This window comes from Podarcis gaigeae (assembly GCF_964106915.1).
Source record: "Podarcis gaigeae genome assembly, chromosome: 11".
NCBI classification, from domain to species: domain Eukaryota; kingdom Metazoa; phylum Chordata; class Lepidosauria; order Squamata; family Lacertidae; genus Podarcis; species Podarcis gaigeae.
In genome coordinates, this window is record NC_139687.1 from 34657259 (window position 1) to 34671536 (window position 14278).

The following is a 14278-nucleotide window of genomic DNA, read 5'->3' on the forward strand; positions in this document are numbered from 1 at the left end:
TTAAAAAGTATATACAGTGGTACCTCGGGTACATAAGCTTCAGGTTACAGACTCCGCTAACCCAGAAATAGTACCTCGGGTTAAGAACTTTGCTTCAGGATGAGAACAGAAATCATGCTCTGGCGGCGTGGCAGCAGCAGGAGGCCCCATTAGCTAAAGTGGTGCCTCAGGTTAAGAACAATTTCAGGTTAAGAACGGACCTCCGGAACGAATTAAGTTCTTAACCCGAGGTACCACTGTACTGACCTATCAAAAACCATCAGGGGGGCATACAACAAAACAGACAACCCCACGAAAAACAGTACCAATAATAATCAGGCATTTATATTGACTGCATAACACAGAATTGATTCCCCATTTTCCTGGTATCTCGGTACTGAAAGATGCTTAAATGATTGCAGTTCCAAGTCTGAAAAGATTGAAATAAAATTGCCAGGCTATTCTTGGGGCTTTAAGATTCTGGGTCCACACAAACCAACATCAGTGCAAAGGACAAAGGCAAAATGATACTGATCGATTCAACAGCACCTAGAAAAAAAGCCAGGGTACAATGCAAACTGTCTGGCATGCCAGTCATATTCTATTTTAACCAGCTATAATATCTGGAGGCTGGATCTTGCTGTTTCACAGTGTTCTGAATGTGAACAGAATTATTAATGCTCTTTTACCAGCTCTGCCACTACTGTATCTTGATTCTAGGACAGCAAAATACAGACTAGCCTTGATCTGAGATGGAGGGAATTACATGTGCAATTTCCCTCTTGTGAATAATGGATACTGACCTTCTCTGTTGGATTGACAGCACCGTGAATAATGAAGGGAAGGGAGGGAAGTTGTATATTTGCTTACCTACTCATTAAAGTATTCGGAGGCTGCTGCGAATTTGAATCAGCAATTTGCATTTCAAATGAAACAGAACTCTTAGTATGCAGATATTTTGTACGCATTGCTGGACACACAAAACCCCCAATCAAAAGCTGGCAAAGAAGATTGAAGCAAAGAGGTTTATTTAAAGGCAGGTTGCCCGTACAACCACACCACACCCCTTGTAAGATGTGTTTGTTAAATTTGTATACTGCCCTTCATCCGTAGATCTCAGGGTGGTTCACAACATAAAAATACAATATAAAACCACAAAATACATGATGAAAACAAGAACCAGAAACCCCACAAAGGAATACCACCACCTCCCCCAAAACAGACATGTGTTCATTCCATAGCAAGCTCCTTGCTTATCCATCTGCCGCTCATGAATCCTATGGATGGAAGAATACACTCCACAACTTATAGAAAGATCAGAGGGAAAAGGCTGAGGCTACAATCCTGTGCACAGTTAGGGATGGAGGAGAAATTAAAACAGTCTGAATTTTAATATGAGCATACCTAATAGATGCTTCTATAAACCAGACTAGAGCTAATCCTTAGGAATTTGCACTTATCTGAATTTAGTAGTGCATCCCAAAATTGGGAACAAAAAGAAAATGCACAAAAAAGAATGTACAAGGATGCTTACAAAAATGTGTGTATTAGGAAACTGCAATTGTCAGATATAGCTACCCCTAAGCACACTTGCAAGTCTCACTGACTACAGGAGAACTTACTTCCAGTAATCATGTATATTATTATTATTATTATTATTATTATTATTATTATTGAATACGTAAAAGCTCTTCAATTAATTTGTAGTACAAGTATGCTTGTCTTCATAAAACAGGATTATTGCTCCAACTTTAAGAAAGTTAAACAAATAGATTTAACCAAACAAATAGATTGAATACTAGCACTGGGCATTTATTTCACCCTCAACCAACTTTTATGCCGTTATTCAGTGATCTCCACGAAAATGCTCACATTCTACAAAACTGGCCGAGTCATGCAAATTGTCAATCAGCAGTATGGCTGCTCCATTACTATTTATGGTTGAAACAAATTACACACATATACAGTCCGTTCTATGTGCCTGTCACTTTGCACAATACAAAATGCACTTCCTGAACCCAAAGCCAAACCAGGGTTACCAAAACTTTTCAGCTGCCTCTTGCAGCTATGCTTGTTAACCGAAGCATGATCTGCAGAGAGCTGGAAGTGGGGAAGTTTATCTCTCTGCTATGTAATGCTTTCCTTATGGAGTCCTGAAAAATATATATCAAGCTTTGGTTAAAGGAACAGGAACAGGCCACTATCTCTGATCCTACATTATTAATTTATTGGTGTGTAGGTACCCATTTAAACATGTGTAATAAATACACAGAATCCAGTAATTTCTGAATTGGCCGAGAGCTTTGCTGGGCAAAACAGGGCCAGCTTTCTCCTACAGCCTTCACTGTCCATTAACACAACACTAATGTGCAAATGCGCTGCTCTTTAAAGTCTCACATTAACAGTATTGAGAGCCATGCTAAACTTGTTACTGCTGTGAGAGAAGTTTCTGAGGATCATGGTGCTTATGCTATCTGAAAGAGGCCGTTCAGGGCTCTCCCTGTGGAGGGTAAGAAGCTGCTAGAGGAAGCAGAGAATCTGGAGCTTTGTGGCACCTAGTCTCTGTGCAACCTGTAACCACAGGCAGAAATTCCCCAGACATCTTTGGAAATGCTGGAGCACAGAATAATAAACACATCATTATGTAAACAAGAAGGGATGGCTGTTAATTCCTGTAATAGCACCTGTACAACAGACCCCATAAGGGCTGGCTTAGCATCTTCCTTTTAGGAGTAACATTTGCATCTCAAAAGGGTAGGATTAATCTGCTAGGCAAATGAGTAGCATCCACAAGTTCTCTCACCCAGTGAAAAGTAGACAAATGCAAAGCAGCAAACTCCATTGTATAGCCCGAGTTCTCTGCTTGTGGATTACATCATCCTTATGCGTACATTAGATGATTGCAGTGCCTAGAGACAGACAGGTTGTGTATCTAGATCAGTGACCAGAGGAGGAATGACCGCTGAAAGGAGCGCAGAAAGAAGAAACGTGGTGGTGCATCTGCAGACACCGTCATCTGCCCCAGCTGCAACAATACATGTCTCTTCTCATATCAGTCTCTACAGCCACAGGAGGCACTGCAACCGTCCAACAGTTTGACTTTACCCCCAAAGGTGCACTCCTCCCAAGACAGATGGATGCAAAAAATGTGTACATTTTGTTGAAAAATTGCAGGTTCGATTTCCCCCAGAAACTTTATTGTAATAATAATTTATTATTTATACCCCACCCATCTGGTTGGGTTTCCCCAGCCACTCTGGGCAGCTTCCAACACAATATTAAAATACAGTAATGGATCAAACATTAAAAGCTTCCCTATACAGGGCTGCCTTCAGATGTCTTCTAAAAGTCTGGTAGTTGTTGTTCTCTTTGACATCTGGTGGGAGGGCGTTCCACAGGGAGGGCGCCAGTACCGAGAAGGCCCTCTGCCTGGTTCCCTGTAACTTGGCTTCTCACAGTGAGGGAACCGCCAGAAGGCCCTCGGCGCTGGACCTCAGTGTCCGGGTAGAATGATTTGGGGGGGGGGGGGAGACGCTCCTTCAGATACACTGGACCGAGGCCATACTGTGAATATTGCATGTCAGTGTGGACTATACAGTGGTACCTCGGGTTAAGTACTTAATTCGTTCCGGAGGTCCGTTCTTAACCTTAAACTGTTCTTAACCTGAAGTACCACTTTAGCTAATGGGGCCTCCTGCTGCCACTGCACCGCCGGAGCATGATTTCTGTTCTAATCCTGAAGCAAAGTTCTTAACCCAAGGTACTATTTCTGGGTTAGTGGAGTATGTAACCTGAAGCGTATGTAACCTGAAGCATATGTAACCCGAGGTACCACTGTACAATGGTCATCCTCAAGGGATCTGGAACAACTGGAGGCAGCTGCAGGAAACACCATACGTACAGATCAGATGTACTCACTCAGCAAGTATCTCCCAAATGAGAACCATCCATGCAGCTAGATGATTTATCTCTCCACACCAAGGAGCTTTCAGTGTCCCAGGGCCAAAGGTGTGGAAGACTCACTCTGTAGTAAGCATGGCTTAATGGTTGACCCAGGCAGGAAATATATGGTAAGTATGTGAGTAGAAAGGAAAGGGTTTCAAGGGAGTCTCAAATGACCGGGGGGGGGGGGGGCGCGGCGCTCATGGAAGGTTTGGGAAAGAGACAATCAGTTTATTTGGCTGTGAAGTTTTCTGAGCAAGCAAACACCCAAGCAGGCTAAATATATTCTTCTATAGGAGGTGGAACACTACAATTACTGCAAGACTGAAGATATGAAGAAGAGTTGAAGCTTTAGCAGACAGGCTTCACCCCCAAACCGCTATCTTTAATAGTAGTTATTAATATGATGCAGCCTGCAAAATAAGTATAAAGGTTCCAGAGTCCCAAAAGTTCATCTTACAGGTTTGCCACTCCAGAGTAGCTCCATCCCACAAAGGTCCATTAAGACACAGGAACCATGGGGGCAACGAAGCTGATCTTGTGCACTGAGAATAGGGCCTGATGTATCGTGACAGGCCTAATTACCACGTTTACAGTTGTGCACATAGACTGCTATGTGGGTTGGAATGCACAGCCACAGCAAGGGGCAAACAGCCAACAGAAAAGATAGAAAACGAACTGCAAGAACATCCACTCTGTATGCACATAATCTGGACATTTCTGTTTGTCCAAGCCGTAGAGCTGTGAAAGAGTATCAATCCATCTTGCTCACTGGGATTATAGGTACATTTAGCCCCAATAGTAACTCTCAAGTAGTGGTGCTATAAATGCCTGTGAAAAGCTTCTAAAAACCCAACGAAAAATGGTGGGTTTTCACCTGGCATCTAAAAGGCTGGAGTGAGATTACATACATGTGGAGTCACCACCAAAAAGGCTCCTAAAAGGCCTGCATCTTAATAACCCTGGGGCAATGGCTCCTCCTGAATGAACTTTCTACAGGTGAAGCCCTGGTGCAGATTCCGAGTTATAGGTAGGCTAGGTCAACTTCTGGAAGAAACAAAACCTCTTCTATCACAGCCCCCATCTTGTGGAATGCCCTCTGGACAGGTTAGTACCTATGGTCCTTTACCAGCTGATCTAGCCTCCTGCTGCTGTATTGACAGGGCATGGAGAAGAGAGCAGCTCAACACATGGTGATGGCTTCCAATGCCCAGGGTGCCTAATAGGAGGGCTAGAAAGACCCTTGCCTGAAACCCTGGGGTGCTGAAATTTGTCTGAGATGGTCTGACCTGATACAAGGCAGTTTTAAGTGTGCTGCCTCCAAAGAAGAAGACTCCAGATCTTAACTCACCTAGTGATTGCTTGTGATCCCTTGAACAAAGCAAGCAGACAACATTTTGAACTCCTGTTGGTATGCTTTTTTAAACAGCAGATACTGACTGTGGCCAGAGCGTTTGGAATGTACTGTCTCGCCCAGCCTGTTTTAGAAATGAATCACTTTATTAGACGACAGGTAGACATAACAGGCAAAACTGAGGCCTTCAGAGAAACAATTATAATTACAGTGGTTTTTAAGGGAGTGGGGAAGAAGCACTTTTGCTGCAAGATGGATCTGGAAAGGTTTCATCTGCATACAGTCAAGGCCACATCACAACCGAGTCGCTAAGCCAATCTTCTGCATTAAAGAGATGCTTTTGCTGCATTCTGGGCTTCCAGCTCCTGCCTGGCCTTTTCCCTCAGGTCCCTCTCCCTTTCAGTCAGCAGCGTCCGCTCCTGCTCCCACTCCTTCAGCTTCTCCTTGTGTTTTGCAATGTCTTCCACTTCAAATGCTGGCTGCTTTTCCTCCACAAGCTGGGTGGTCAGTGTCAACAAGCTTGCAGATTCCACCTTGCCAAGCGACTGCAGCTTAGAATTCAGCTCCTGTCATAGCAGGGGTGAGGGGGGAAGAAAAGAAAGGAAAAGAAGGAAGAAAGAAAGAAAACCGCTAATCAACCAGTCGCAATACATCAACAATCCACTTGCCCGGCCTGAGTAATCTTTTCCCCCCTCCTCTTCCCCCGGAACTGGAATGTGAAATTCTACAAGTCGGCACCCTGCAGCTGACTTGCGTTTTGTCCTGGAAAAACATGCCAGCCGCAGTAAAGGAGCACTTCTCCATTCCTTCCCTCCGTCCCCAAAAGAAAAAGAGAAGAAAAAATGGTGGGGTGATGGAACAAGCAAGGGGCAGAAATAATTTATAGACTAGATTTTTATGATTTAGCAATAACAAAGCAGAAACAAAAAAAAGAATCAATCTTTAATTCTGCTAAGTGCTGGGATAGCTGAACTTGCATGATGACTGAGAAACATCATTAATAAAGACTCGTTATGCTAACAAATGATGAATGGCCAGCCGGCAATCTAAACATCCTATGGCTCCCCCCTCCCCGCCCCACACCCATTGCTGATCCAAGGACTCGCCCTGAGTCGCTTTGGCTAACCTTCCGTTCAACAGATGGGAATCATTTAAATAGGCTTGTCCTAATGGCATACTAAATAAATCCCATGAGCCCCTGTGCAACTGCCCAACATACATTCCTCTATGGCCCCCTTTTTAATGGCTCATGCAATTTCAGGCTCAGCTCGCTGGATGCAGCCCCTTTACTTGCTCTGATTCTGCTTGTGTGGGTGCACCAGGGTGGGCTGCATATGGGGGTACTCCATCGCAGGCAGGCAGGATTTGGCCAGGCAGCTGGGCAGTATATCACAGCAGAGTTCCACTTCTATCTGTGGTGTAGTGCTTCTCATGACGCGCCCCGATGCATCGTAAAAAAATATTAATTCACTTAAGTGCTTTGAGATGCGGGGCCATTTGTGGTTATGGAAGTTTTACTGGACAGCTTGATGTTCCCCAGACAAAAGGCAAATTAATTGCCCTAATGGAGAAGCCTCCAGGAAAATGAATGGGAAGAGAGCAGCCCTAGCTAGGAAGGATGCAATAGGACAGCCGGAAGCTTCTAAACAGCCCTGCTTTAAACAACAAAAAATCCTTGGTCACTCACCAGGAATATTATTATCTCGGATGTGCCTTTGTACCAAAACTAGAAGATACCCATAATTTAGAGAGATACAGGTTAGCTAGGACTGACTATTAATGAGGTGAAATAAGATGCACAGTGAGCAGTACTCATTTATTTATTTGTTATCCCATAAAGGAATTCAGGATGGAATCAATCAGGGCTGCAGAATCTGTAGCTCTCCAGATGCTGAACTCACAACTCTCATCAACTCATGCCAGGATGAATGTTTATATATATATATATAACTGGCAGATGAAGAATTGGATGGCCATCCTGACTTGGCCCCAGACCATGTTTGGAAGCTGTGGCTGGATGGTTACGTGGGAGCCGGTTGAAGCTAAATCCTTCGAAGACAGAGGTCCTTTGGCTGGGACGGGGTGATATGGGATTGGGGGGGCAACTCCCATCTCTTGCGGGGGCATGATTAGTGCCAGCACCGTCCGTTAAGAGTTTGGGTGTAATCTTCGACACCTCCCTTTCCATGGAGGCGCAGATTGCAGCTATAACCAAGGCGGCATTTTTTCATCTCCGCCAAGCTAAGCAGTTGGCTCCTTACCTCTCTCGCCCTGACCTAGCCACTGTGATCCACGCGACGGTCACCTCCAGACTGGATTATTGTAACTTGCTCTACGTGGGGCTGCCCTTGAGACTGACCAAGAAACTCCAGCGGGTGCAGAATGCTGCAGCAAGACTCCTTACAGGGTCCTCGCTGCGAAATCACATTCACCCAGTGCTATACCAGCTGCACTGGCTCCCGGTGGAGTACAGGATCAGGTTTAAGGTGCTGGTTTTAACCTTTAAAGCCCTATACGGCCTAGGACCCTCGTACCTATGGGACCACCTCTCCTGGTATGTCCCACAGAGAAACTTACGGTCTTCAAATAAAAACATCTTGAAGGTCCCAGGCCACAGAGAGGTTAGGCTGGCCTCAACTAGAGCCAGGGCTTTTTCGGCTGTGGCTCCGATCTGGTGGAACACTCTGTCACAAGAGACTAGGGCCCTGTGGGACTTGAAATCTTTCCGCAGGGCCTGCAAGACAGAGCTGTTCCACCAGGCCTTTGGCCAGGGCACAGCCTGACTCCCTCCCTCGGCAATCTTCATGGAGCTCTGGCCAAATGGTTGCCAGTGGGTTGCTTTGAACTAATTTTATAATAAATGATTTTAGAGTATTGTGTTGTGTTGTACTGTTGTACTGTTTTACTGTTGTTAGCCGCCCTGAGCCCGGCTTCGGCTGGGGAGGGCGGGATATAAATAAAATTTATTATTATTATTCTCATTTTTTCTCCCTTTCCTCTTTTCCCTTCCTCTCTTTTTCTTCTTTCCTTTCCTTTTTTGGCTTATGTTTTTGTTTAGATAAGTTTATCTTTGGTATTCTAAAAAGATACTGAGCCTTTGATATTAACTTTCGTATATCATTTCCCCCCAAGCTTTAATAAAATCTAATTTTTTGGGGGGGAGTCAGCATAGCCAAATGTCAAGGGCCAATGGAAGCTGAAGACCCAGAGCGCTAGGAAATTGCTCAATCTTCCCCCATTTCCATTTATCTTCTTGAGATAGTGACTGAGCAAAGGTTAATCAGTGAACAACATGGCAAAGTAGAGACTTGAACCTGGTCTCCCCAGTTCTAGCCTGAGGAAGGAATTCAAGGTAGTGCTATGACAATCCCTCTGTTAGTGTGTTCTTTTCAGCTTGGCAGATCAAACAACCCCCTTCTCCTACACGTGGCATGCTGGCCTGGGGGGTTTCCCTGGGGGTTTCCCCTCCTGAGCCAGGAAAGGGGGGGAGCCCCATTACAATAGTAGAAGTCCTTGTGTGGGCATCTGCTAACAAGACTACTTAACTGAATCCTATCCTGCTATCCCACCCTTGTGAGATTCATGTGCAACACAGAAGAGGAAAACCTGTCAAACCACAGGGCAGTTCTACTAAGGAGAGTATCACTAGACTGCAATTCCTGCTGTCAACAAGAGTTACCACACAGGCTGTTTCAAAGACCTCCTGGGCTTCTCCACTCCCCCCATTCTTAGTTCTGTAGCCTATAATTTCCATAAGCCATGCAATTTCCATCTCCATGTTTACTCACAACCACCCTCCAGCATGGGGCCTGGACGCAGAAGAGAGCTAAAGCTTTGTAGCCGCTGCAATGCAGAACTGTCTGTTATGCAATCACTGCTTGGGCCTCCCACCCATGGAAACATCATCGGGCAGCTCCCACGGGGAAAGAGCAATTTTGTCATATTCTGGACCATTGACCTTCAGCAAACTATTTGCTGAAGCAACAGAGTATGTATGAATTCAGTCAAGCAAAACCCGAAGATAAACAAATGCACAGAGTTGGCCAGACTCACAAGAGAACTGCACCATATTGGAGTGTTTCAGAGCAGTATCACTGGAATATGGAAAATCCAGTTCATATGCTGGCAGATTCTATAGAAATGATACATAATGGCAACTGAAACAAGTTTTAGGTGGGCTGGCTGGAAGCCACCTGTGTATAACTGTGCCATGGGACTTTATTTGTGTTGTTTATGCATTCTAATACTGTGACACCAGATGGCACTGTGGAGTTCCATTTTTGCCAACCTGATTTTTCATACAAAGTCTGCAACGCATTTAACCAAAATGCTTCTTTGATGTGTCTTGATCTAGCTGCATTCTTCCTTGCTTTGTATGACTCGATAATTTTTTAAAAAAGAAAGCAAAACAGCAGAGTTTCTAGGACTTTTGATTAAACGCTTAGAAAAGTGAAAGCAGATGCTGTTCTGAAGCATCAGGAATGCTGTTGTGTACGTCTGTTATCCACACTCTAAGCAATCTGCTATAACAAACTTCCAGGAAACTTTAAGGACAAAATCACTGAGATCCAGACGCAGCAGGATGCCATGGTACAATGGAGGTGTGTCTACCGCACTGATGTTCCCCCTTGACCCCTGTCCATCTAGGTTTCTTTTGAACTAGCTGAAGGGAATTGGCTGGGTGGGTTCAGGGGGCAATTAAGACGCTCAAACTCAGGATGAAAGGGAGAAATGTGCTAAGAGGAAGGCACAGTTGGCAAACCCTCACTGTGATCAACTCCCGCCCGGAAACCTGTGTCCCCACTGTGGAAGGACGTGTCACTTATGGGCAGTCACTTATGGACTCACTGTGAAAACTGTGTTTATGGAAGACAATCTTACTCGGCTACGAGCGATCGCCAAAGAAGAATGCTTCATTGGAGGAGGGGAAGGTACCATCTGCCTTGAAGGAAGTGGTAAATAAGGTAGGAAGAATGTGGCAATAAGTCTAAGCCGTAAAATGCATGGGATATTGCCATAGGTAGGACAGGAATTTACTCCAAGCCAATAGGTGGACTGCTTCTGAGATAGGCTGTGCTGGTTCACTGAAATGGCAAGGGGAGCTGTTGGGGACTGCAATGGAATTGGCCAGTGCAGCTACAATTTTATTTAAAATAAAATTTAAAAACAATATAGTGGTCCATCTGAGGATGAGAGGCCAGCATGGGATGATCACTTCCAGCTCGTCTCTGGCTGCAGGGCTCAGGCTGCATAAACCAACCACCAGATTTATTTTCTTCGAAGTAATTTCCATTAGTCCTTCCCCACTCCATAAGTAATCTTCTTGAGCCTTTCACTCTCCTGACATAAAAGTATTTGCACATCTCAGTGGCCAATAGCAGGGGACTGTACCCTTGCACAAATAATATAATGCAAATTTAGAAGAAGAAGAGCTGTATTTAGTTTAGTGGAAATTATATCCTGTTTAGAAAAGTGACCCTGTTAGGAAAGGAACTGAGCCATCACGCTGGGCATCTTGCTGAACAAACATACCATTAAACCTTGCTCAACTGCTATCTGAGTCTCATTTTTTAAATTGTGCTATTTCTGTTGCTATTCCTTGGGCTTTGTGGGCAGAGTGTGAGAGACATGGCTTTGAGCAATCTTCCCAGACAGAAAGCTAGACCATTCTGCCATGAGGGGGCCTAGAGGGGCATGTCTGGAGGAGAGCGGATCAGTACAGAAGACCCAAAGCCCAAAGACCAGTAGCAAAATAGATGAAAAAGTTATGCAACTATATAAAGTGTTAACAAAATGCATTTTAAATTTATAAATATTAAACATTAAGTCTATACCCTGACAGTTATCCTTATGCCTTGCACTCCTTAGCATAGAAATAATGCAAGGCAGCTTCTTACCAGGAAGAATGTGGCCTCCATTAATCTTGACAAGTAAGAGGAACAGAAACTTATTTTTACCTTTAACGAAAGGTTCCCTGAAATTTCAGGGAAGGGGCATGGAATGATCCTGCAAACCCTCCTCCTGACCTTTCAGCTTCAAGTGTTTCCGGCCTGGTAGAAGCTCTTCATAGAATAATTAGAGGTGGATCATAAAAATCAGCTGCGTACTGAGTCACTGGAAGCTACAATTCCTTCCAAGCATGCATGTTATCAAACCTACTGCTTGCTTGTCTTGTGACAGAGGCATAGCGGTGGGCGGACTATCACATTTCTGTAGGCTGGCAATGCATTTGCAAGCTGAAAAAAGTATTACTTGGGCAAAACGGTGCAGAACTCAAAAGACACAAAATATGATGCTGTCAGGGAACTGCCATCGGAGCCAGGAGTGGAGGTAAGGCTCCCCAGCGATGCCGGAGAAGGGCCCAGCAGGGAGAAAGGGAACTCATCCACTGAGGAAGGAAATCAGCGTGACACCAGGAAGAAAGGGAAGCAGGGGAGGGCTTCGGAGAGATGGCTCCAGGACTCTTCCACAGAGACCAGCGGGGAGAGCACGGGTCCTCCGCTGGCCACACCCACCCTGCGCAGAAGACTTCCACGCAGGGAGGCTAGGCGAAGACTTGGCGTCAAAGACCTTTTATGCTGGAAGAAGTTCAGGAAACGCCCACTGACGGATTCTGCCAGTGACTGACACAGCCGCGGAGTAAGGGCTGTGCAGCCAGGGAAAGGTTTAACCAGGCAACTTTGCCAAGAGTAGCGGCAACTTACGCACGAGCAACCCCAATTCCCATTACAGATGCTAACTATATAGCTTTAATCCAGGGACAGGAAACATGTGGCCCCTCCAGATGCTGTGGGACTCCAACTCCCATCAGTCCTAGCCAGCATGGCCAATGGCAAGGGGTAATGTATATAATATAGCTCAAAACCTAAGAGGACCACAGGCTCCCCATCCCTGTTCTCACGTTTTATCCCTGGGGGGAAAGCTTCCTTATCATCTATTGTTGGCCTACACTAACCAGTCCACCAGGTCTCTTACAGGCTCACTAATAAAAGGCTTTTCTTTTTACCTCCTCTACGATGTAATCAGAGAACTTTCTTGCAAGCGTCCCTCCCTGATTCATTTCAGAAAGAAACGAAGCCTGCATTCCTATGCACACCCAATAAAAAGGCTTAACATCTGTATAATACATTCCAGTCTTCAAGCTCTCTTCACATGCACTATAGCTGTAATCTGTAGTCTGTAGTACTACTATATCTAGCTGTAATCCTCGCATCATCTCTGTAAGGGTTGCAGATGGAGGGAGCATGGAACTGAGGCTGAGAGAAAACAAATTTCCCCTAGTGAGTTCATGGCAGGGACAAGATTTGAACTGGGAGAAATTTCCTGATTCTTAGCTCAGTCTCTATGTGGCAAGTCCTATGGAAATCTGTGGGGTTTACTTTCGAGAAAACATATGCCAGATTGAGCTGCACATTTCATTCAGCAAACCTGCCAAGGCACAAACATCTCACCAAAGAACAGATCCTTAGAACAACACTGTAGGTATAAATCTGTAGAATACTCTCTGTGCCATTTCTATAAAAGGGTGCTTTCCCCAGTGACAGGGCGATAAATCATGCAAAAACCACAATGAGGGAAAGGGAATGCAGGAAAAGGCTGGGCCTCAAAACGAAACAAAAACCCCAGGCAAACCATCTCATTTACTTGTTTAGTGTACCTTCTTAGAACAAAACACAGGACCAAAATTGCAACCACTTTCTTACAGTCATTAGCAGGCTGCGTAAGGGGGAAAGACCTATTAAACCTGCATTGACCCAAAGAGAGGAATGCATCTAAGCTGTGCCCATAGATGCCAGAGATAGTGCAAGACCAAGCAACTCATCAGGAGTGACACTCCATTTTAGTTAGCAGAAGTTTGGCTTACCAAGTCTGATGTATGAAATGCAAACATAACATCCTTGCAGCCATGCAGCGGACAAAGGACACGTTTTAGAAAGGCAATTTCCAGTTTGAAGTAGTAAGAAGATAGCTCAGTTGGTAGAACATGAGACTCTTAATTTCTGGGTCGTGGGTTCGAGCCCCCCGTTGGGCGAAAGATTCCTGCATGGCGGGGGGTGGACTAGATGGCCCTGGTGGTCCCTTCCAACTTGACAGTTCTATAATTCTATGAATTCAATGTCAGCATCCAAAACCCCCAATAGCATTCCTGGTGGGACACCAATGGAGCCTTGGTATCACAGAATGAGGTGTATACTCTTTTCCTTTTGTTACAGACAATAATGCTAATTAAAACCAGCTGGGAAGAGGGGAAGCTGAGACGCTGCATACCCCAAATCGGTTCAAGTACTCTGGCAGTCGTGACATCTCTGCTTCTTCCGATTGCGCTTCCTTCGGTGTTTCTTCTGAGTCCTTGGTGTCCTCCGGGGAAACTTCTGTCACAGGGACGGGCTGCAAAGTGGCTGCCAGGACATCAATCTTTGCAACAGAAATGAGAAAAAGATAATAAGTGCTGTTTAGAAAAACTGAAGGGCATCACTGTTGCCGAAATTACAGGGATGGTCAATATACTGCTCCTGTGGGCCTTTTTATGCAGCTTCTGGATTCTTGTTAAAATTCCTGAGAATACCAATTAGTTTAAACAAGGAGGGGCATTTCTAACCTTTATGGATCAAATTTGATCACACAAGAGCAACAGTGCTAGAGGGTCATAAACAGAAGGCCAAGCAGACAATACTCTAATTCACTGTTTTTTCAAATTCAAGACTTTCCTGTCCTATTAAGGCTGCACATTTTTTTCTCCAGGTCCTACTGCAGAAAAATTGCTCAGGGTCTCTGAGAAGGAATGCATAAACTTGAAAACCATAAAGGCACAAACAAAAAACATAATTTGATAGCTTCAGCAGTGAATTATTTTACCATTGCTATGAAATGAAACCCTGGGACATTAAAGGCGAGTCTTGTTTTTCTTTTGAAGTGCCTGCACGGTGGCCAAAGTTAGTGAGAGAAGCTATATCATTAAGCCCAGCCTTTCTGAAATTACTATTGATTTTATGATTGGCTCTG

At 44.7% G+C, this 14278-nt stretch overlaps 1 protein-coding gene across 1 annotated transcript in view; it reads right to left on the minus strand.

Annotated features, from left to right (window-relative positions):
• Positions 1-5402: 5402 nt before the first annotated feature.
• Positions 5403-14278, minus strand: part of MRPS27 (mitochondrial ribosomal protein S27) — a 53394-nt gene continuing 44518 nt past the window's right edge. Inside the window, exons 10-11 of the mRNA XM_083703298.1 lie at positions 13544-13690; positions 5403-5841 (exon numbers count right to left, since the gene is read on the minus strand). Of these exons, the coding sequence (XP_083559424.1) occupies positions 5602-5841; positions 13544-13690 (387 nt within the window). The 3' untranslated portion in view covers positions 5403-5601. The remainder of the gene's footprint in view (positions 5842-13543; positions 13691-14278) is intronic.